General features: G+C 38.6%; 1 protein-coding gene across 5 annotated transcripts; it reads right to left on the reverse strand.

Annotated features, from left to right (window-relative positions):
* Window positions 1-18,740: 18,740 nt before the first annotated feature.
* Window positions 18,741-22,691, reverse strand: LOC142629386 (transcription factor bHLH111). Of its 5 annotated transcripts, none has more exons than XM_075803365.1 (7): window positions 22,191-22,691; window positions 20,798-21,545; window positions 20,158-20,280; window positions 19,962-20,027; window positions 19,781-19,846; window positions 19,334-19,372; window positions 18,741-19,231 (listed from the first exon to the last, which is right to left on the reverse strand). In XM_075803365.1, exons 1-7 carry the CDS (start codon window positions 22,514-22,516, stop codon window positions 19,064-19,066), a joined length of 1,536 nt encoding a protein of 511 aa, XP_075659480.1. In that variant the 5' UTR covers window positions 22,517-22,691; the 3' UTR covers window positions 18,741-19,063. The 5 variants fall into 5 exon arrangements, with proteins under 5 accessions (XP_075659480.1, XP_075659479.1, XP_075659478.1 ...); XM_075803364.1 differs by having other exon boundaries at window positions 19,962-20,033; XM_075803363.1 differs by having other exon boundaries at window positions 20,158-20,307.
* Between the last annotated feature and the right edge of the window lie 2,075 nt (window positions 22,692-24,766).

Raw genomic sequence — 24,766 nt, forward strand, 5'->3', positions numbered from 1 at the left:
AATTTGACACATCATGCCACTAAGTCCATGTTGTATGTTCAAGATTGCCAATTATAAAGTGTCATGTGCTACTGAATGCCCACTATTGTTATTTTGAGACTTACAGAAATTCGTCAAGTGACACCAACTGAAAATTACCAACAAAAAAAAAAAAGTGCCAATCACATATTAAAATTTTAATTTAAAGTAATAGAAGTAGTTTGATTACTACTTAAAAAATTAAGACACTTTGAAAAATTAAATGATGCCATATATTTCTTAGAGAACAAGACTTAAAGTCCCTCCATTTAAACTATTACATGTGTTGCCTATCAAAATTAATTATTTGTCACTGCACCTCCTCAAGACTTAGAAGCACATAATTAATCATTTCTTATAGAAGGGACACTCAAAAGTTTTGAAGCTTTGCTAGAATCAACCTCTAAAACCTCCAAGAACTTCATCATTGAAAACTTCATTCTATTGAAACGTTTGAATACGAAAAACATTTGAAGAAACATTCATTCAAATCATGATTCCGAGTTTTACAAGAATCAAACTCCAAGACCTCCAAAAGCTTATGTAGCTTAGATCCATAAAAGATTTGTTGGATTCCAGCTTTAAAGCTCAAAAGAATTTCTACTTACAAGTCTTCAAATACAAAACATATTCCATGAGTACAAAGATCGAGAACAACGAAGAGTCTCAAACAAGTGCACAAGTAGAAATTAATTGCAATTTTGTTCCAAAGACCTCACAATCTATTTTCCTATTGAAACAAAGGATATCTTTTGTTTGAATCAATATTTGCATTGGCACAATTCTTGAATCAAAGACTTTTTTCTTTTTTTTTTTTTCTCTCAAAGTGATTGAATCATAGAATTATTCCCTTATAATAGAATACATTACATAGAATTTAACCCTATTATTCATCAATTTATATTTACATTTGTGGCACTTTCAATAGTTTAATTCCCAAACTTGAAATTTTGTGTTTACATTAACGGGAAAAAAGACCTACTCTCTTAGAGCCTGGTCCATTCATAAATGGACATCAAGAGATTTTAATACCCAAACGTGTGTGTTTGGACATATGTACACTACCATGTTTCTTTAATTTTGTTCTCGTGGATGGGCCCCTTTTATTAGGATTTGTTCTCTATGCCCAGGTTGTGTCATGTCCATCTGATGTTTGCATCCGTGCTACATACCTCTCTAGAAGATTTCAAATTTTGGTTTTTAACTCAAGTATGATTTACAAACTTACGCCAAACATTATAGTTCGGCTAGTCCTTTTCTTTGGTCTACAACTAGCCTTTGTACAATACTTTCGAGCATTAATTCTGATCGTGGACAAGTTGATCCGAAATTGCAAATATTCTGATTTTAAATGAGTAGGTCTCTAGTCTCCAACTCCACATGGTTGATGTTCTGCCAAGCATCCACGAGATTTGAGCTCTGCTTTATCTTGTATATAAAAACGAGGATTGAGATCCGGATATATATATATTTTACTTATAATTTTTTACTCTATTAAATCATAGCATTTTTGCCCCCTACATTTTGGGTTTGCTTCCCTTTTGCTCACATTTTTTTCGTTCCTATTTTGGTTTTTAAATTTTTAAAATTGTTTTCAGTGTCGTTCCTGCCATTATGTTATCAATGAAAATTGTCTACATGACACATAGAGTGCATAGTTGGCACACCAAATGCTTATTTGGCCATTAAAAGAAGAGAGGTGCTACATCCGCAATATTTTCACAACAAATCATAGGTGGTTAGTTGTTATTGGTTCTAATTTGAACCTAACATTAAGATTATTTTTTTGCCCCAACAATAACAACTAGTAACAATCTGCCACTTAAGATTTATTGTAAAAATATTGTGTAAATGTTGTGAACATATCATTTCTCTTAAAGTAATAATAATAAATTTTAATTACCATTAGAAAAGTCCATGTCTGCATTTAAAATGAATAAAATAAATTTAATATAATTTTTCAGTTTTTAATAGAGAAAAAAATTATATATATATATATATATAGAGAGAGAGAGAGAGAGAGAGAGAGAGAGAGAACATTTCCAAATTTTCTAATATTTTGTTGCCCTTTCTTGTTAACCACACAGAAAAATGGCCATCGAGATTAGTTGGTCTTTAAACAAGTTTTGCTAGAGGTTTGATTGCTTTTTTTTTTTTTTTTTTTGTAACAAGCAGAGAGATAGGACGATCAAACCCAGATATTTCTCTTTCTTTTTTGTTTACTCCACCCTCTCTATCATCGACTCTAAGGCTGCGTTTGGTTGGATGTAAAATATTTTCGGGAAAGAAAAATATTTTTAGATGTTTGGTGGCATTTTAAAAAATACTTTGGAAAATATTTTCAAGTGTTTGGTAACATTCTGAAAATGCAAATTTTTTACTGATTTCTCACATTTTCTCAACCATTTTCTTACATTCCAAACAAATTTTATAATAGAACATTACAATCCATCAACTTCTAAACAAAAAAAAATCAAATAAAACACCATGGCCAAATCAAATTAAACTGAGAGAGGGAGGTGAGACAGGGAGGAGGAAGAGTGAGATCGGTGGGTCACCGATCTCGCCGGCGCGATCACGCGCGTCGATCTCGCCCGGCGCGAGCTTGACGGTGCGAGCTCGACGGCGCGAGATCGCACGTCGATCTCGCCCGGCGCGAGCTCGACGGCGCGAGATCGCATGTCGATCTCGCCCGGCGCGACCTCGCGCCTCGATCTCGCCTTGCGCGACCTCGACAGCGCGAGATCGCGCCTCGATCTCGCCCGGCGCGAGCTCGACGGCGAGCCTTTGGGTTGAGGACGGTGTGATCTTGGCTTCACCGGCGATCTCCCTCTAGCTCTCTCTCTCTCTTTTCTGGTGTGGGTTGTTGCTCTCTCCCTCTCCTTCTCTGTTTTCCAACGGAAAACTCAATTTGAAGGTAAAATAGACATGAAAAATATTTTCTGGGTGGGGAGGGTTTATTTTACGGTCAATGGTTCCTCTTTTCCGTTTGACCAAAATTTCCGGTGTTGCCAAACACCCGCAAATGCTGAAAACATTTTTCGGAATTGCTTTACTGTCGAAACAAACGCACCCTAAAACCATGGAGTTGGATGCTTTAATCGGTTGCAAAATTGAAGGAGATGGGATCTAGGTTGGATTTGGATGTTACTATATTATCCGGAACACCACCGGTTTTTGATTCAAAAAAAAAAAAATTATCAATCTTAACAAAATTAGTTTTTTGATATATATATTGAATCAGATGCTGATGTGACGTTAGGGAGATGAAACTAGGGACATTATTGAAAATGATTCAAAAATTTAGAGATCAAAATAGGAACGAAAAAAAATGTGGGGACCAAAATAAAAACAACCCAAAATATAAGGACAAAAAATATATTTTTGCCTAACTTTTATATTTCACGTAGGGACAGTAATCGGTGCAATAGGATCCAAATCCTATAAAAGAAATCAGTCAAAATATATCAAAAGTGTAAAAGTGCTTAGAAATTAATCAGATTAACCCGAGGCTGGCTCCATTGAGAAAGTACATAATTCTCCTCTAAAAGTAGTGGTCAAGACGCAATAGTCTCTTCTATTCTCATTATAAACACCATCAACAACATCTTGAAATGCACCACCACTTCTGGTTTTTGCACTTTATTCTCATCTCCCCTTTGAACTTTTGCTAATTCGCATTCACTTTTTCCCTTCATGAACATATATACTTCTAGAAACTAGTTTTGTGGCATTGGAAAAATTACAATTCGTTCACACACTAGAGGACAAAATAATGAGGGCGGCCACATTGAAAAGCATTTAAGCTGCTCCACCATTCTTCATTCAAATAGTTTAGTGTTCATTTTTACAGATTGATATGTAAGAGTACGTCATGAGTCATGACTCACAACTTACCAAGTGATTATTGATAAAAGTGTAGTTGCAAAGGATCTACATATTAATTAGTGGCGAAAAATCAGATAATTATGGCCTAGCTATCGAAATTAATACTTGTAGATATATATATATATATATATATATATATATATATATATATTCGAATGAGCAAGTTATATTTTCGAGCCAACTCAGGATTTTCATTACCATTGTCCATTCACCACCTTACTCCAACCGCTAATTGCCTCCAGGTCCAGGAGGAATCAGCCTCTCTAGATGGCCACCAGTATGTTATCACAGACGCATATCCAACAGATCCTTGTTCTGCTAAATTGCAATTTACACTTTCAAAGTTTAGGGTAATTTTGATCATAGAACAATTAATTATGATGCCATTATGGATGAGTCAAAAAGATATAAAAAAAATTGATCATGGATAAGACTTTTATAAGACTATATATATATATTATTTAACAAATCATGATTAATTAACGTCATATGACTAAAACTATATATAGATTATCTCTTCAATGACCACATAATAAATTGGGAGAAGATAGTTTCAAAATGATTTGAAATTGGAAAAAATTTCCCTCTAAACTAATTTGGAAATAAATCGTTCAAACTCTTACTAATAAATTAATATGATTATATATTTTGAAAATTTAATCATTGAATTGCATGTTCTTTATGTTCTTAAAAATTCATGTCAATTTTGGTTTAAATTGTATGTTAATTACTATTCGATCTACAAATAAATTTTTAATGCATAATTTAAAATTTAAGAATTTGTTTGATAACATAAATATATTTATGCATAGTTTAAGATTATAAAAACTTAAAATTTAAACATTTATTTAATAACATAGCTATTGACATTCTTAAAATTTTGCAAGTATTGAAGATATAATTAGGGCTGTAAATGAATCAAGCCAATCATAAACAACTCGGGTTCGGCTTGATAAAAAACTTGTTCATGTTTGTTTGTTTATGAATAAACCAAGCTTAAGTCTTAGTTTTAGGCTCGTTTAATAAACAAGCCGAGCTCAAGCAAAAAAAAAAAATTGTTCACAAACAAGTTTGTGAGCTATTAGGCTTGATACAAAACAATTCAGGCATAAACTTATATATAAGTTTATATGTTATATATATATATATATATAAGTATATATGTGTTAGTTAAATATAATCATTACACATCTTAATAAGGACATAGTAAACATGAGATCACTACCTATATTACCTTAATTTTTTCTTTCCCTAGCTTTAAACTGATCAAAAATCACTTTAGACTATAGTTACATTTAAAAATAAATAAAGAATTAAGTGGGTCACATATGAACCTTTCCTATTAATTATCTAAAGTAAAGTTATGAAACATATTAGTATTTTCTTATTCATAATAGTTGTGGGGGGGTAAAAAGATCCTGATGGGAACATGGGCCTTTTGGGCCGTGTTAAGGAGGGCCGACCTGACCCTGGGTTTAGAAGTTGTTAATACTATGGGTCGGCCCATGCGCCGAGGATCCGAGGACCCAGCCGAGGGTGAGCTTACCCTCGGGTGAGCACCGAAGAACTCGGGATTTCATAGTAAAGGTTAGGGGATGGCACGATTTGCGCCAATGGTTAAAAGCGGGAAACCCTAGAATGCCCTTAAGCAACCGTGTTGAAGAAATGTCAAAGATAAAGGCCTACCTCCACATTAAAGACCACCGCACCTACCACCCCGGCCGCATTAATGGGGAGGTGACACTTGAACAAAGTGAAAGGGAAACTTCTAGTTACCGTTCAAAGGCACTAAGAAAAGAAATATCTAGGCTAAGGGAGGAGTCGGGCAAGCACGTGTAGAAAGTATTAAAAAAAAAAGAGAGTATTTAAGGGAGGACCTAGAATGTAAAGGAGGACTTTTTGTAACCTAACAAGAAAAAAGACAAAGAGAGAGAGATAATATAAGAACGGCTCTCGGCTTACGTCCGAGGAGACCTATTTACGTTACTCCTTGCCTTGTTTCCAAATACCGCCAATCTTTAGTTTGTCATTTAATCTTCACTCACTTCTAACCCGGGTTTCAAGCCCACTCTCACAAATTTTTATTGTTTAAGGCTCATTGGGCCCGAGCCCATATCTCTGTTCTTGGGTCCAGTGCAATTGTGCACTTACAATTGGCGCCGTACGTGGGAACCTAGTCTAGAAGTAGTAGGGATATTATGTGCTTAGGCTCTCACCATGCGAGTCATAAGGATCACAACCGGAAGATCATTTCGAACGTCTTGAACATCTTAGGGATCGTGAGGGAAGCGTCCATACAGATTACCCTGTGGGCTAGCCATACTCGGGGAGGGGGTAGCACTACCCACGATGAGGGCTCTAAATCCATGCAAAGGAAATTAATCGTTTAAAGAGGAAGTTACGCCGTGCTAAACGTAAGGTTTCCCCGTCCTCATCTAGTTCTTCCTCGTGAGAAGGATAGGGGAGTTGGCTACAGCTCAAGGTCATATTCCCCCCACTAGCGCAACATCCTCCGGCGAGGAGGACGACCAATCAACTCGCGTAAGAAGCTTCGTTCTGGGGCTTGGGCAACGATACCATGAGCAGAGCGTTGCACCAACTCTCTAAATCTCCGTTTTCACGGAGGATTGAGAGGGGAGGCTTCCCAGAGGTTCACCCAGCCCCACCTTTACCATCTATAATGGCCGGACCGATCCGGTGGAACACGTGAGTCACTTCAACCAAAGGATGGCGGTGCACTCTCATAACGAGACTTTGATGTGTAAAGTCTTCCCCTCCAACTTGGGACTCGTGGCTATGAGATGGTTTAACGGTCTCAAATCGGGGTCTGGGCTCGTTTGGGGAGTTAACTAGGGCATTTGCTTCGCGCTTCATCACGTGTAGCGAGTCCCTCGGCCATTGGATTCGTTGCTATCCATGGTCATGAAGGAAGGGAGACACCGAAAGCATACTCCGACGCATATGCGGGAGATGTTTAATGAAATAGATGGCGACTTTGATGAGGTGGCGCTTAATACCTTTAAGGTAGGCCTCCCTATCGATCACGACCTAAGAAAGTCTTTGACGAAAAGCCCGTCCGCAACCGTACGCCGTCTTATGGATCGTATTGATGAATATAAAAGGGTAGAGGAAGACCAGCAGCAAGGAAAAGGAAAGGAGAAGGTTATCCACGAGAGAAGGGATTTCGGGTCGGACGGATATCACAACAACAAGCCGAGGAGGGATTACTTCGGACAATCCGGCTCGGCTTAGCCGTGTAAATACCGTGTTCCGAGAACCAATGCAGTCATCGATTATTAGAAAAGTTCGTAAAGAGCCCTTTTCGCATGGCCCGGCAAGATGGCAAGGGACCCCGCGAGAAGAAATCAAAACCTTTTCCCGTCGCACCATCGGGATGTGGGCCATACTACCGAGAAGCTGTCGGACCTGTGGAACCATCTCGGAGCAAACTCGTCGGTGAGGGAAAGTTAAAGCAGCACTTGTGTCACCCACCGGGCAAGTAAGTCAAGTTGGTTCAAACAACCAGAGGAACAGTTCATCTGACGACGCATTGGGAACAATTAATGTTATCTTCGCTGCACTGCAGGACCGGTTCGGGGTCCCACTAGGATTATGGCAAGTTTCTCATCCGCAGGGCCGAGGATGTAGGTAGCGAAGAGATTAAAGAGCACTTTACCTCGTCTGGGTTTCTCCGAGGAGGATAAAGTAGGGACTATCCGGCCCTACGACGATGCTCTTGTGGTTACCCTCGGGATAGGGAATTATGATGTGAGAAGGGTGATGATAGACCAAGGCGGCGGTATATCATGTACCCCGATCTATTTAAAGGACCGAGGTTGGAGTTGGAAGATTTAACTCCTTATGATTCTCCACTTATAAGCTTTGAAGGAAGGGTCGTTGTGCCGAAGGACAAATCCGTCTACCCGTTCAATCCGGCACGAAATGATTGAGGTAGATTTCATTGTGGTTGACGCGTACTCTCCATATACGGCCATCCTCGCCAGCCATGGCTGCACGCTTTGAGCTGTTTCTTCCACCTTACATGTTAAAGTGAAATTCCCCTCGGGGGAGCATGTTGAGGAAATCCTCGGCACGGGTAGTTGCTAGGCAATGCATATCGTCGCGGTTCTTCGTCGTCGAAATGGAGTCATCAACCTTGCCCATCCAGGAGTCATAGCAATTAACGGCTAACCGAGGCACCCGGAGCGATGACGGAAGATGAGGTACTCGCGAGGAGTTAGAGAAGTTTGTAATAGCGCATGATCCAGAGAGGTTCTTCCAAGTTGGCATACTTTTGCCATACCAAGAGAAGATGGAGTTGTTGGAATTCTCGAAGGATAATTTAGATGTCTTTGCATGGAACCCCTATGAGGCTCCAGGTGTAGATCCGAACTTTATTTGTCATCATTTAAATGTCAATCCGGCCATTGTTCCGAGGCAGCCACCTCGGCGATCTTCCCGAGAACATTCGAGGGTGAAGGAAGAGGTTCTTAAACTCAAAATGGCGGGGGCTATCAAAGAAGTTTTCTACCCGAATGGTTGGCTCATACCGTTGTCGTTAAGAAGAAGAACGGCAAGTGGAGAGTATGTGTGGACTTTACGATTCGAACAAGGCCCTGTCCTAAAGATTCGTTCCCAATGCCACGGATTGATCAACCGGTAGATGCTACCGTCTCGGACATCCTCGGATGAGTTTTTTGGATGCCTTCCAGGGTTACCATCAAATTCCCTTGGCGTTAGAAGATCGAGAGAGACTGCTTTTATTACACCAACCGGAACTATCATTATAAGGTCATGCCATTTGGGTTAAAAAATGCCGGGGCTACTTATCAAAGAATGATGACCCGAATGTTTGAACAAAGAATCGGGGAAAAACATAGAAGTATACGTGGATGATATGGTGGTAAAGAGTAAGACGGTACCTTCGCACATGACAGTTTGGCCGACACCTTCCGATGCCGAGGAAGTATAAGTTGCGCCTTAACGCCTCCAAGTGTTCTTTTGGCGTGGGATCTCGGAAAGTTCCTAGGATATATGATCACTCATAGGGGCATAGAGGTGAACCCGGTGCAGGTTAAGGCTATTCGGAATTTGCAGCCGCCTCGGAACCCAAAAGAGATTCAAAAATTGACCGGAATGATTGTCGCGCCGAATAGATTTATTTCTCGGTCGGGTACCGACCAGGAATCGTCCTTTCTTTCGGTTGTTGAACAAGTGGAAAGGGTTTCAATGGACCGAAGATTGTGAGTCGCCTTTCCAACGGCTTAAGCAATATCTTTCTCGCTCATGCATCTTATCTCGTCCCGAGGTGGACGAGGTTTTATTCGCTTATTTGGCCGTGGCTGTTCATGCGGTGAGTTTAGTCCTTATAAGGAATGAAAATGGAGTGCAGACCAATTTACTACGTTAGTAAGTCCTTGAATGAGGCCGAGGTGCGCTATTTGCCCTTGGAAAAAGCGCTTCGGCGTAGTCCACGCCACGCGCAAACTTCCTCACTATTTTCGCCCATCCGTGGTTGTTTTGACCCGAGCTTGCCTCTCAAGGCCGTGTTGCGTAGTGCTGATTATTCTTGCAAGGTGGCAAAATGGGGAACCATTTTAGGAGCCTTTGATGTTAAATACAAGCCTCGCACTTCGTGAAGGGGCGGGTCCTCGCTCGATTTGGTGGCGCAGTTTACCGAACCATTGTTAGAAGAAACTTCAAAGGAAGCACACATGGGTGAAAAATCAATTGGTGTGATCACGGCCGTATCGCCCTCGGCTTGGAAAGTTTATGTGGATAGAGCTGCTAATCATAAAGGGTCCGGGGTTGGACTTGTTCTAATGTCCCCGAAGGGATTGTCTTTGAAAAATCTTTGAGATTGGCCTTCTCGGCTACTAATAATGAGGCCGAGTATGAAGCGGTCTTGGTAGGCATGCGAATGGTACATAAGATGGGTGGCAAGGAAATCCATGTGTTCTCGGACTCGTTAGTGGTCGGCCAAGTCATGGGGACCATGGAGGCTAGGGACCCCAAATGCGGGATTATTTGGCCCAGCGTTAAACGTCGAAGCCAATTTCGACTCCTTTGTCTTAGCTCATGTCTCTAGGAGTTGGAAACACTCATGCGGATTCCTTGGCTACATTGGCCACATCCCCGCTCAAGGTCTACCAAGGGTTATTCTCGTTGAGGATCCGGTAGAACCTTCTCTTGAATCGTCGATGCACCTCGTATCCATCTAATAAGGCTGGTCTAGCTGGATGGATTCGATCATATCTTTTCTTAAAAATGACATCCTTCCCGAAGACAAGGTCGAAGCGAGAAAAGGTACGTCGAAAGACGCCGCGTTTCGGTTGTCCGAGACCGAAGTTATACAAACGATCCTTTTCGTGACCGTATTTGTTGTGTGTACACCCCCGAATCAACAATCATTGCTGGAGGAATTGCATGAAGGAATTTGTGGGAGTCACACTCGGGGGGAAGGTCCTTAGCCCATAGAGCCCCGACTCGTGTTATTGGTGGCCTAATATGCAGAGGGAGGCTCGTGACTATGCCAGAAAATGTGATCACCGGCCGAGATTCGCCCCTAATATCCACCAACCGCGGAGGGGTTCTTAACCCTCTCTCCACTCTTGGCCTTTCGCGCAATGGGGCTTGGACATTGTAGGGCCATTCCCGAGAGCCGCCGGAAACAAAAGATGGCTGCTCGTAGGACAGACTACTTCACTAAATGGGTCGAAGCTGAGCCCTTAGCCAATATCCGAGATGTTGATTCCAAGAAGTTTATCTGGAAGAATATTGTTACTAGATTTGGTATACCACATACTCTTATTTCGGACAATGGCGTTCAATTTGACAAAGAACGCCTTTAGGCGCATCGTGGTGACATGGGCATCACAAATAGATACTCTACCCCAGCCTTATCCTCGAGGAAATGGACGTGCCGAGGCCGTTAACAAGGTCATAGTCAACGGGCTCAAGAAGAGGTTGGATGATGCGAAAGGCGAGATGGGTAGAAGAGCTCCCTCATGTCCCGTGGACGTATCGGACCACTCCGCGCAGTCCACTGGAGAAACGCCATTCTCTATGACTTATGGAGCCGAGGCGGTGATACCATTGGAGTCTGGATTTCCTACTCTAAAGACAAGTTCTTTTAGTCCAGAGAATAACAAGGAACTTCTAGAAAGAGATCTTGATTTACTTGAAGAACGGCGTGAGGCAGCTATGGTCTAAATGGCTTATTATCAGCAGAAGCTAAAATAAGGACATGATGCCCACGTGAAGCTAAGGCCACTTGCGCCTGGTGATCTTGTATTAAGGAAAGTTGTAGGCACTTCTAAGAACCCAGCATGGGGTAAGCTAGGACCTAACTGGGAAGGCCCCTACCGCATTGTTTCAATAGCAGGCATAGGGTCGTATAGGCTAGTTGACCTGGATGAACGAGTTGTACCACGTCCATGGAATGTAAATAATCTTAGAAGGTGTTATTATTAATTAAATAAGCTTTTGTCAATTAATGTTTCAAAGTTATGGCTAGCTCTCATATTTGAAGTTACAATTTTTAAGAATCAAACAGAAACTTGGTTAAGCGTAGTCCTCGGACCACAAACCTTGTGGAAATTGATGTCTTATCATTTGTTAAACAGAACCTTAGTTATGCCGGGTCTTCGGACCTCCTACTTTGGGAAAATTAACATTTGAAGTTAGTGTTTTAAAGAATCAAACGAAACTTGGTTAAGCGTAGTCCTCGGACCACAAACCTTGTGGAAATTGATGTCTTATCATTTGTTAAACAGAACCTTAGTTATGCCGGGTCTTCGGACCTCCTACTTTGGGAAAATTAACATTTGAAGTTATTGTTTTAAAGAATCAAACAGAAACTTGGTTAAGTGTAGTCCTCGGACCACAAACCTTGTGGAAATTGATGTCTTATCATTTGTTAAACAGAACCTTAGTTATGCCGGGTCTTCGGACCTCCTACTTTGGGAAAATTAACATTTGAAGTTACCGTTTTAAAGAATCAAACGAAACTTGGTTAAGTGTAGTCCTCGGACCACAAACCTTGTGGAAATTGATGTCTTATCATTTGTTAAACAGACCTTAGTTATGCCGGGTCTTCGGACCTCCTACTTTGGGAAAATTAACATTTGAAGTTATTGTTTTAAAGAATCAAACGAAACTTGGTTAAGTGTAGTCCTCGGACCACAAACCTTGTGGAAATTGATGTCTTATCATTTGTTAAACGAACCTTAGTTATGCCGGGTCTTCGGACCTCCTACTTTGGGAAAATTAACATTTGAAGTTATTGTTTTAAAGAATCAAACGAAACTTGGTCAAGTGTAGTCCTCGGACCACAAACCTTGTGGAAATTGATGTCTTATCATTTGTTAAAACGTAATCTTAGTTATGCCGGTCTTCGGACCTCCTACTTTGGGAAAATTAACATTTGAAGTTATTGTTTTAAAGAATCAAACGAAACTTGGTTAAGTGCAGTCCTCGGACCATAAATCTTGTGGAAATTAATGTTTTATCATTTACGAGTTACAATTTTGAAGAATTAAACGAAAGATTGCTTAAGATTTATCTTCGGACGATGACTTTGACTAAACTTAACTTTTGATTGTGTCTGATGTTAATACCTTACCGTTTATTAACTCGGATCTTAAGTTTCATATCTTCAAGTGTTAAGCAATTTTGTATAAGGAATGGTCCTCTGGATCTTTACATCCTACTAGAAACGTGTTATGCATAGTAAGGGCTTAATCATTATATGAAGTCCTCTTTCCTTTTTAATCAAGGCATTGTTCAAACGTATTAACTATCTCACCTTGTATTAAATCTTTAGTAATACACGCATGACTATGTGGAAGTTATGATTGTGCCATCCTTGGAGTTAGATTTTTATACTCTGAGAAACTTTTGATGTGACTTAATGGGAAACTTTTGTGATAAGTACAAAAAAAAGTAAAGTAGAAACAGAGACAATCCAAGTGAAAAGTAAACGAAATCGTTCTTCATTAATCAATTGAGTATGCATTACATATAATTCAAAAAAAAAAAAAAAGGGAAAAAGAGAAACCCTAAGCTAAGTCCTAAGCTGTTGGAGGAGGATCTTGCTGAGAGGTGCTAGTGCCCTCGGTCTTTCTCAACTCTAGCTCAAAAGGAGTCATAACCTGTTTTCCTTTATCCGTCTTCGTTGAAAGGACGATGGGTTCCGTTGTCTGGCTTAAATCCTTCTCTGCATCCCCTCCTCCTTCCTTCTCTTTGTTGGAACCTGAAGGCTCTGTAGGATCGGGAATTTGCTGTGGGATCATCGGAGGTAAAGCAGGAAGAGTCGTCTCAGGGGTAGGAGCAGCAACAGGAGCCTCTTCAATCTCCTGTATATCTAGGGGAAGCCAAACGTTCTCGGACTTCCTCAAATCCGAAGATTGGGGAACTCCTGCTGCGTTTAAAGCTTCCCCCCATACTTTTGACGCATTCGAGGCATAAAGCCGCGAACTCCTCTGTCAGCTGCTCCTCGGTGGTTGCTACCCCTTCATCGAAACTTGCACTCGCTTGAAGAGAGAGTTGGAAGGAGCTGGCTTCTTCCTTCATCAGCGCCAGTTGCTCCTTCAGATCCGAGCACTCCCTTTGAGCTTGGGAGAGCTCTTCATCTCTTTCACGAAGGAGCTTGCGCTGTCCTTCTATCTGGGTCTTCATAGTCTTCAAGTTTGACTCGACCCCGTTTTTCTCTCTCCTCAGCTCCGCTACCTCCGAGGTCAGCTTCTCATTCTCGGCAAGGGCTATGCCCAAGGACTTCTCAGTCTCCAACCTAATTTCGAGCTCGCCCGGCTACTTTCCGAGTGTCTTCAATAAAATTTTCAGCTACAAAGACCTCCTGAATAGCCTGCAACAAAGTATGATGGAGTTAGGAATAATGAAAACAAACTTACTTATAAATATTGTTAAAAGGAGAAACACTTACCAGCGCTAAGTCTCTTTTTAGGGAGAGGAATAGTTGTGGCTGGCCCATTTTTTCCAAGGTCTCCATATCCTTGGGCAGTGCAGGGCGTTCCAGACCTCGGCCAAGTGGTGAGCATGGCCTTGTTGAACCGCCCTTATACCGGATCAGGCGAGATGGGAGCGCCGTCCACCCTTAGATCGGGGACCGAGGTGGTCGTGCTCGGCGCACTACGGCCCTCATCCCCGATTTCCCAAGTTCGGCGAACGGGCTCTACCCTTGCCCTTGTCCGGCCCGCTGCTGGGCCGGTGGGAGTTGTTGGCGTGGTTTCTTGGGGTCTTTAGTAATCGTCCCCTCATCATCCCCCTTCCTCTTCTTCTTGGGATCCTCGGCCGGCGGTTTGGCTCGGCGGGAGGAGGAGGAGGTAAAGGCTGCCGGGGAACTTGGGACGTCCCCGTTTTCTTTTCGCCGCAACTTTGGCAGCCCCGTTGGTGAGGAGACCCTCCATTCGTCCCATGTCTTCTTCTACGTCGTCCTCGGGAAGGGCGGCCGCAAACCAAGAATTCCAGAGGCTTCGGTGGCTTCTTCTTCCTCGTCGGAAAGTACCACAAACCGGTTCCCGCGAGGTCTCTCGGTGTCTTCGAGATGGAATTGATCTATCTCGTCGTCAAGTGTGTGTGAAGAAGACACCGCTTGCTCTACGGAATGACGAGCTTGTTTGTGAGTGCACGGCGAGGGGACCGTCGCTATCGGCCGGTTGTACAAAATAGTGTTAGGAGTGTCCGGAGGTCACGGTCGTCTAAAAAATGGCGCCGAGCTACGTTGATCCTCTTCCGTCTTCGGTCGCCCGCAATAATGGCGTCCTCTATCTCTTGGAAGTCTTTGGAAAGGGGAGTGTATCCGAGAATGAGGTGAGCAGCGCCGAGTTGTAAGTCTTGACACGAACACCTCGGAGCGAACACTCGGTTACTCGCCAGATCGGCAACGTTACGGTGACTCGACGAGGACGCACGTGCCGCCTATCCGCAAAAAAGACGTCAAAACAAACAAACCCGATTAGATTCACACAAATATTTAACAAGTTTAAGTAAATACAAATACGCGTTTTTGTGTGTGTGTTAGGAGAGGTTGTGTTGTGGGGAGATTAATCCCAACGGCGTCGCACCTGGATCCCCCCACCGAACCGGGCAGAAGCCATCGTGCCGGTTCCTGGACACGATCAAGTAGTCGTCCTTCATGCCTTTGTTTGATTTGGGCAGACGGGAGATTAGCCTAACTAAGTCTTTGGACCGAGATTTCATGTAATAACCTACCTTAGAGAGTTTGTGGGACTCATATAGGAACACGACATCGTGCCATGTGAGGTTTAAACCCATCTGCTCGTTTAGAGCATCTACACTACCTAGAACTCTAAAAACGTTTGGAAGGCATTGGTCGGGGCACAACCGGTGGTTGCAAAGGTACTCCCTCATTACGGGTTTCATTGGAAGGGTCATCCCACCCTCTATGAAGGCTATCATAGGGATGATAACCTCTCCCTCTTTCCTAGAACCGGCCACGGCTGTTGCCGGGCAGTATTCTAGCCCTACGTCACTGGGAATATGGTATTTAGCTCTAAAGCCTTCCATCCCAGCGGCGGTATCAACTAGACACTTAAATTTTTCCATTACAGAAAGACGATAGACTAAACTTTAAAAGGGAGAGTGTTTGTATTGGTAGCCGAGGACAAATATCGAGGAGAAGAGGTTAAGAATAGGAGCAAGAACTTACAAGGTTGAAGGTGTGCAAATCTCCACGGTTTTCTGCAAGGTAAGGTATGATGACTGATGTCTTGATGGGATTACCTCCTGAGGAATTAAATGAAGGCGCGGGTTCCCGAAGCGTCACGACGTGCGAAAAGGCGGCCTCGAAATTATGTCTGTCCCGCCTAAAATTTTGTGGAGTAATGAGAACCGTTGGATGCCCATCTCACCGTTGAACGTGGGAGACAAAGAGTAACTTACAGTAATAAATGCGCGCGTTTTCGAAAATAAAACCGCCAAGTGTCATCTTCTCGGGACGCGAAACGATTTCCACACGTGCCATCACTTATAAAGTGTGTAGAGCGAGTTCTGAGCTCGTATCAAAACCCTAGTTTTCTCCTCGGACGTTGACAATTAGAGTTTTGAGGGGCTATTGTGGGGGGTAAAAAGATCCTGAAGGGAACATGGGCCTTTTGTGCCGTTGTAAGGAAGTCCGACTTGACCATGGGTTTAGAAGTTGTTAATACTATGGGTCGGCCCATGCGCCGAGGATCCGAGGACCCAGCCGAGGGTGAGCTTACCCTCGGGTGAGCATCGAAGAACTCGGGATTTCATAGTAAAGGTTAGGGGATGGCACAGTTAAGGCCAATGGTTAAAAGGGGGAAACCCTAGAATGCCCCAGAAGCACCGGTGTTGAAGAAATGTCAAAGATAAAGGCTGCTACCTCCACATTAAAGACCTTGCACCTACCACCCTGGCCGCATTAATGGGGAGGTGACACTTGAACAGTGAAAGGGAAACTTCTAGTTACTGTTCAAAGGCACTAAGAAAAGAAATATCTAGGCTAAGGGAGGAGTTGGGGCAGCACGTGTAGAAAGTATTAAAAAAAAAAAGAGTATTTAAGGGAGGACCTAGAACAGAAAGGGAGGGGACTTTTTGTAACCTAACAAGAAAAAAAGACAAAGAGAGAGAGATAATATAAGAACAGCTCTCGGCTTACGTCCGAGGAGACCTATTTACGTTACTCCTTGCTGTTTCCAAATACCGCCAATCTTTAGTTTGTCATTTAATCTTCACTCACTTCTAACCTGGGTTTCAAGCCCACTCTCTACAAATTTTTATTGTTTAAGGCTCATTGGGCCTGAGCCCATATCTGTTCTTGGGTCCAGGTGCAATTGTGCACTTACAATAGTTACAAATAAACATTTTTTTAATCCTTCACCATCTAACGTGAATGTTAAAAATTGTATATTGAACAATTGTTGAAACTGTAGACAAGAAATGATGAATGAATAAATTTAATTATATAAATTATTAATTTGAATAATAGCTAACCATATATAAGACTAGGTGCATGATAAAATGAGTATACTATTTTTTTTTTCTTAATTTTAGAGATTTAAGTATTTAATAGTGTAATTTTTTTAAATCTCAAACTCAAAAACTTAACCTGAGCTCGAGTTTGAACTTTATATTAAGGTTGAGTTTGGCTTGACTAATTAATCAAGCCAAGCAAAGCCAAAGCCAAAGCCAAGTTTAAGTTTTTTGGTTTTCCCACGAGTTTAAGCTCAAACATTATTTTTAAGCTTATCACAACTTAAACTAAGCTCAAGCTTTTGATTTTTTCAGACGAGTCAAGCTTGAATATGTACTATTTAACAAAACTCAGCTCGTTTACAACCCTAAATATAATGTTAAAATACGATCTAACAGTAGATTTGTTAAAACTCACATTTAATAAAAATATATAAGAAAAGTTTGAGAATTTTCTATTCAAACTATTTTGAAAAAAAGAAACTTTATCTTTGAAGCTAAATTTTCTTCTGACTTTTTGAAATTACCCGTAACTTTAGATGACTCCAGGGTCTGTCTCTCAACTGATAAAAAGCCTCCCTAAAATGATTGTACTAGGTTGACCTTAAAATACAACATTGCAAAATCTTCAAAGGGCCCAAGAAAGTCAAGATGAGTCTATTTTACTGTGAACATGCCTTGAACTTTTCTTTTTGGATAATGTGAACCCGGCCCAACTAATCTTGGGTTTACCCATACACGGACGTCACCAATCAAATCCACATATTTAACAATAATTATAAGCATTAAAGTTTTCACACCCCTTTTTCTTTTTTATCTTGTGGTGGGTCCAAATGAGTGAATGAAAATTTCATGTGGAATTGCTTATTTAAAGTCATTTAAAAAAAAAAAGTTAAAGTCATTATTTCTTTACTTCATTGTTATGTTGTAAAAGTAGAGATATATTGGTGATTTAAGGAAAAAAATTAAAATTATTATTAATTTTATTATAAAAATTTACAAAATAATATGATAATGAATAATATTATTGCCGTATCAAGTTTATCAATAATATAATATACAAATTTTTGGAATGTTTAAAATTTAACACATCAAATTTATGAAGTAAAATTTGTAATATCCTAAAATCATAAACTATCTATAATTTTGTCTACAAAATCTGAGGAGATCAGGAGGAGCTCATGTTTCCTATTCCTTATGTCAGTGCAATTGGAAGTTGGTATAATGTACGTTATGGTTTATACTCTTACGAATATTTCAAATGTTGTTATTATAGTTATAGTAAATATATGACAACTCTAGCTAGATGATGAGCATTGAAGGTCATATAATGGATCTTTCAATATTTAAGAGCTACTATAGATAATGATTTGGATAAGAGTTTTGTACCTTAATTAGTACTTTTTGGTATTTTAAACAGAAGTATTTAAAGTTAAAATTCCTCCTCCCCAATTATTAAATTATTGAAAAGAAAAAATATAGTAGTTTGTATATAACATAAAGGAGTCAATATTCTACAAGATGTTGATTTAGTTTATTTAGGTGAATGAAATATTTTGGTAATTGGTACTATATATTTGATTAGCTCAAATATAAGCTTAAGTATATATATTAACTTAATGTATTATCTTAATTTACATGTTTTATAATATATAAATTTTATTAATTTTTAAATTTATAGGCCAAAAACATTAATATAGACCGAAAATCAATATCCATACTCCATAGCTTAATCGATATAGTTCGATATTTTATCTAAATATCTGGTATGTTTTAGAAAATAATCAATATCAGTTAATATCCAATACAGTACATACCATAGGTAGGATTGATACCATATTGACTACTTGGACATAGTGTTATTACAACAAAGCATCTAATGATTCTATATTATTCTGGCCCGTCGTTAATTCTTTCTATGTGGCAATACAAGAAAGCTAGCAAGAGTAACTAGAAAATCTTTCAGCATGTTCTAATTTTTGTAATTGTTTTGCAAAAAGATACGCATACATGAAGTGCCTACTATGGCAACCAAGTAACCTAATGCTTCTCTTGATTTGCCATTGATTTAACATCACATTTTATTTTTAATTTCTTGAGCTGCTTATCATTAAGTGCACCTCTGCTAACATAGGTACAATGGATTGCACTGTATTTAAACGAAGGTATAGACTTATTAAGTTCACCTATACAAACACCCTCTATATGTTGGTGTACTCCAGTAGTCTGATCCTGTGTTCTCACGGTAAATTTGAGGGGTACATGAGGTAGGAACTAAACAAAGACCTCTGCTCCTGAGATCAAGCTTTGTGTCTCCCTTATCTTTCCTATCCAAGCCTCCCCATGGATCCTGAAATTATCACCAATAGAAGAACCATTTCTGAGTTCTATTTTAAAGTCCTAGAAAGCGATTAACACGTACTTAATTACAGCCTTGCTTATGTTATTTTACCTTGTGCGAATTCGTCTTCATGTAAGGGTTACTCAGTAGCTGCAAAACGTATAAAAAGGTAGCATCATCAATATTGATTTAATTCTTATGTTTATAGAGAAATTGCAAACAAATAATAGGCTCGGTGTTTATTTTGTCACAAAGAATGTAAATAGTACTGTTATGATAAGTGCTGCTCCTACTTCAGGAACAGGATAATTTCTTTTGTTGGTTTTGTTTTTTACAGCTACTCGTCCCACTTCATTCAAATAGGGGACAAGCATAGAAGTCTCTATTTTTTTAGTCAATGTCATTTTTTATAGTCTTTATTTCTTTCAATGCTAGTGTCATTAATATTTTCTTGCGTTAATTTATATAGAAACAGTATAGGGTGACGATGAAAATACTTATAATTGATGCTGCTACTACTGCTGAAATAAAAAGGAAGAGTTCAAATGATTATATCACCTGTACTTGTTCTTGTAGAAACTTTATGTATTGAATAGCTTCATAGAGCACCGACGCAGTATCAGTCTGAAAATCAATTGAAACATAAATTGAAAAGAAAGCTAATGTTTTAAAGTGGGAGAACAAAAAAGGATATGGAAAAAGAAAGAAAGAAAGAAAGTCATAGTGCACATGTGCTAACCTTTCCAAAAGGTGACACAATTTGCTGAAGGGCCGTGATTCTGTCCCCAAGCTTGACTTTTGGTGCCTGCACCTATTAAGTATGAAAAAGGTTTCTTTCAAGTAATCTACACATGATTCTTCTTTTTCTTCTTCTAATTTTTATTTTTTTTTAATATTTTATTTTAAACCTAAAAAATAACGATTTCATTATTTACCTTTACTGATGAAGCTGTAGGACTCTCTTGCTTTGGTTTTTTCAGGACTGATTCTGAACCATCTTCAGACCTTTTCCTTTTTCCTTCATTTGCAATTCCCTGTCCTTTTCCGTTATTTCTAGTCTGCATGGAGCAGCTTGAATTTCTCAACTGAAACATTTGTGACAAAGAACAAATTATAGAGACAATAAAAAAAAATTAACAAAAAAACCCTTTATGGATCAAGAGTCATGAAAGCGTACACCTAGGAAGCTTTAATATGGATACAGGTATCGTGTATATATAGACACAAGGATAGGTCAATTTTTGAAGAATTAGGATTCAATACAATAAGGATTATTAATTTTTATAAATTAATATTTTCAACCACATATTATGCTAATTTTAGTTTTAAAATATATAGAAATGGCAAACGTAAAATAATAACTAATTAAGAAGCTATTACTTTCCCGAAGAAAGTGAGTGAGAGAGATTTTTTTATAGATATTCACCGTATCCAAGAGTATCTATATCAAAAGTGTTAAATATATACATGATATGATTATTAGTTTGAAATATCAATATTCATGCTACCTTGTTAAAAGTACTATATAGATAATTAGGTATAAAAGAATGAGGCCAAAAAGGTAAAAATAGTTACCATAGAAGTTTGCAGCCCTTGCTTCTTATAATCAGAGGTGTTCAAAGATTTGAAACAGTTATTAGGTGCATGAATGTCCATCAAGGGCTTGCCCATGCGATTACTGAAAGATATAACATCTGCAAAGCTTTTTATGTTTCTGCAAGAAGAAGAATTAGGCATCCCATAGAAGTATGATCTGGGATTATCTCCCATCAATGGGCTGTTAGCTCCAATTTGATATCCAACACCATTATTGTTGAATGACCTTCGTAATAAAGCAACTGGGGCTTCAGTCTCACGGCGTTCATTCTCAACTTTCATATCATGACTATAACATGGAAATAAAGAAGAATTCCTAGTTGTTCCCAAGTCACATGATGTGGAATCAGCGAAGGCGTGCTTCATGTGACAAAGATCAGGTTGTGAGTAATGATCCATGGAAGAACTCAAAGATATATTGCATGTTTGGGGGTCAAATTGGCGATTGACATCAGGGTCTGGAGGGGCAATAGACCAAGTGCTAACTAGATTGGACAACTTGTTTAACCTTTCATTATCAAGTACGCTATCATTGAACCCATTTATATGCTTTTCAAAATTGTTGAATGATGTAGAGTTTGTGAACTCCCAGCTGTTGTCCAGTTTCTTCAAGTAGTCACAGGCAGGCTCAAACATCCCAGTTGACATACTCTTGGATGATAATGCATCAACAAAGTTCTCTTCTACATCTTGATTGTTTTGCATTTCTCCATTGCTTCCAACACTTCTGCAAGGTTCAATATTCCTAAACGTTAGTGATCTTTCACAAGAAAAACAACTAAACTATCATTTCGCACCATAACCCTAGCTAGTAACATAGGCTAGTTATGGAGAATTAATTTTCATTTAGGAAAATAGATGAAAGAAAATAAAACAACGCAGAGAAAATGAAACAAGAGAAACAAAGAAAATATAGATAATTGATTATAAATAAGAAATATAAAAAATAAAGAGAATACAAAGAATTAGCATGATTCGACTTAATAACTTATGTCCATAACAGAGACAAGATTCAGAATAAGCATAATTCTTACCATAAATAACGATACCAATTTGTTAGTATGTAAATCAGGAAATAGGGAAAGAAAGCTCCTCTTGTGTTTTCAATGGAAAAGAAAAGAAAAGAAAAAGGTAGAAAAGTGGGAAACAAAGTGGAAAACCTAACCTACCACCTTAGTGTACACCTACCCATTAGAGCACCAATCTCTTTTTCTTTTGCTAAAAGATTCTTCATTCCACTCAACTAAATTATCAAACAAACATCAAGATATAATAGAAACTAGTCGGTAGTCATGGAAATATATTCATGTTCTATTTTAACTATTTATTTCTTATTATTTAAAGGGTGCAATAATTAGTGTAATAAACTTACAAAAGAACATGGCTCCAAAGACTATTATCAGATGCATGTTCTCCAATCAAATCGTTGGACGAAGCAGGCTCAGCAAGCCGGCGAGAGGATTCGACAGTCAAGCCCGAGTGGTTGGAAGCATTCGTAAACGATGTGGACATTGAAACATCCTCCTCACAAGAAGAGTTGGAGTTAGGGTTTTGATGGTGCCATGAGTTAGGGTTATTATTCCATGCAGGAAGAGAAGAAGCACCAGGGAAATCCCACCAGTTTGTAGGTGTAGAGGAAGAGGTGGCAACAGAGCTTTCTATGCATTCTTCAGCCATATCTCTCTCTTTCTCACACATACACAAAGAACTAAGAGTGGAAATGATAGTTGAGGTTCTCTAATATTTTTTTTTTCTTTTAGGATGGTGGAGGGTTGAAATTTAAGGAGAAATATAGGCGATGGTGGTGACGTACGAGTTTTTGTAGGTTTTATCAAATAATAGGGGAGACAATAAAATATGCGACCTGAGTTTTTCCACTAAGTTTCGAGATCGTGGGTAATTATTATATAGGAGGATGGGCCAGCATGAGTTTGGCTCAGAATTGCCAATATGTTTTTGAAAAAGTTTGGTTTAGCCTTAGGGTTGCAATTTGCAAATTTGGTTGGATAACCTTTTTTCATTTTTCTCTCTCTCAGCGTGCGTAACTCCACAAATTTTCAGGTGGATAGGGTGCATAACACTATTGGTTCGTAAGCCAATGGATATATATAGTTGCATGCTTTTTTTTCTGTTTATTATTATTATTATTTTTCTGTTTATTATTATTATTATTATTATTACTATTTGGAGGTGGACTGGAGGTTCCTAAATGCTATAATTTACGCAAAGAGAGAGAGAGAGAGAGAGAGAGAGAGAGAGAGAGAGAGATAAATTTCAGGTAAAATACCTTAGACAAAATATTTTAAAATTTTCAATTAAATTCAAACTTCTTTTTGTATAGAATAATAAAATACAAACAATATTATCATTATCATTGATTTCTAAGAATAATTAAATGCAATGGAATATGTGCTTTAATCTAATATCGTAGTTATTCAGCAAAAAAAAAAAAAAAATCTAATAGCGTACTTAAGAAATTGTAACTAAGTTTTATCTTTACAAAAATATTACAATTTATATATTATGATTAGGAACTTCAAACAACCTTAAATGTTGGTATATTTGTTGTATTCCTACCAGAATAAGTGATTATAAACAATTTAATTTGCACATTTAATCCTTCCAGATTTTTTTTTGAAGAAGAAACATGAAAGTTTGAATGGTAAAATAATTTTTAAATGATTAAATATTTAAATTTATCATTTCTGTCAAGAGTCTCGCAACTTAGTAGAATAATTTGCAATCTTTTATTAATTAGGAAAATTGGAGTTCAAATCTCCCTACATTATTTTAACTATCAAATTAGCCACATGAAAAATCATCAATAATTCTTCTAATTCCAAATAATTTTATAAATAAAAAATTTCATTTATGAAAACAAAGCCTAAGGGTCCGTTTAGATATCGCTTATTTTGCTGAAAATTGAAAATAAAAAAATAAAAAATAAAAATTACTGTTCACATGCTTGGCACTGTTTATAAGCCTAAAATCATTGTTCATGGACAATGAATAATGCCAAACGCACTAAGCTAAAGAAAAAAAAAATACAAGAAATGCAAATGCAACTTGAATCCAAACGCCATCTAAATGAGAATATTTTGTTATTTTTTGGATCATTTAGAGCCTCAAATGGGGAAACAAACCCCAATTCGGAATCTACCAGAAAAATTAAGTGAAAAAAAACAAATACTTTAAGCCAAAAGAGAAGTAAAAAGGTCATTTAGGAAAAAGTAAATGTCGGTCTACAGTTTGTCAACAAATTATCAATGATGTTCAATGGTTGGTTTGTGAAAAGAGAGAGAGAAGATACTGTGTTAGGAGAGCTTTTGTAGTGTGAAGTTCATTTGTTGTGGTTTATTGAGTATGTAACGTTTTAAAATAATATTTTCCCCCCTTAAAAAGCAATATATATATATATATATATATATATATATATTTATTTATTTCGCTATATTGGGCTTGTTTTCTGTTCATTTTTCATTTCCTTTTCCATCGCACCAAAAATGTGGAAAACATTTTTCAAGTAACGTTTTTGTAAAAAAACAAATGGAGTATAGGTGCTTGTCTCAATAGCCAATGACGACTTTCCACAGTGGTGCAACTGTGAGTTTTGTTTTTCTTTTTAGTGATAAGGTTTTAGCCGCGTGCCGAGATTTGGTAGGAGGAGATATTAGTATTAGTATATATATGTGTAAAACAGTATTTTCAAGAAGAGGAACAGTGTTATACAAAAAGAGAAAAATATGAGATTGCAGTATTATCGTTCTCATGGATCAGGTTGGTGGATGAATCCCAGAGGCACTAAACGGATAATATGGGCAACTTTGTCCTTTTGCCAGATTAAGCAAAGGCACATTTTTCATGGAGATTTTTCAAACGTTAGTTTCCAACAATAGAAATATATATGCACTTTTGGACATTTTGCCAATATGTATTTGTCTCTGTGCT

The sequence above is a fragment of the Castanea sativa genome, chromosome 3 (assembly GCF_040712315.1).
Source record: "Castanea sativa cultivar Marrone di Chiusa Pesio chromosome 3, ASM4071231v1".
Classification (NCBI taxonomy): Eukaryota; Viridiplantae; Streptophyta; class Magnoliopsida; order Fagales; family Fagaceae; genus Castanea; species Castanea sativa.

Excerpts from the sequence above, each read along its gene's own strand:
- LOC142629386 (XM_075803362.1), bottom strand. The coding sequence starts at position 22,516 with ATGTGTGAGAAAGAGAGAGATATGGCTGAAGAATGCATAGAAAGCTCT. Across the intron at positions 19,847-19,961 it reads TTGTGTCACCTTTTGGAAAG|ACTGATACTGCGTCGGTGCT; the intron begins GTTAGCACATGT and ends ATTGATTTTCAG. Across the intron at positions 19,373-19,780 it reads TTCTACAAGAACAAGTACAG|CTACTGAGTAACCCTTACAT; the intron begins GTGATATAATCA and ends TACGTTTTGCAG.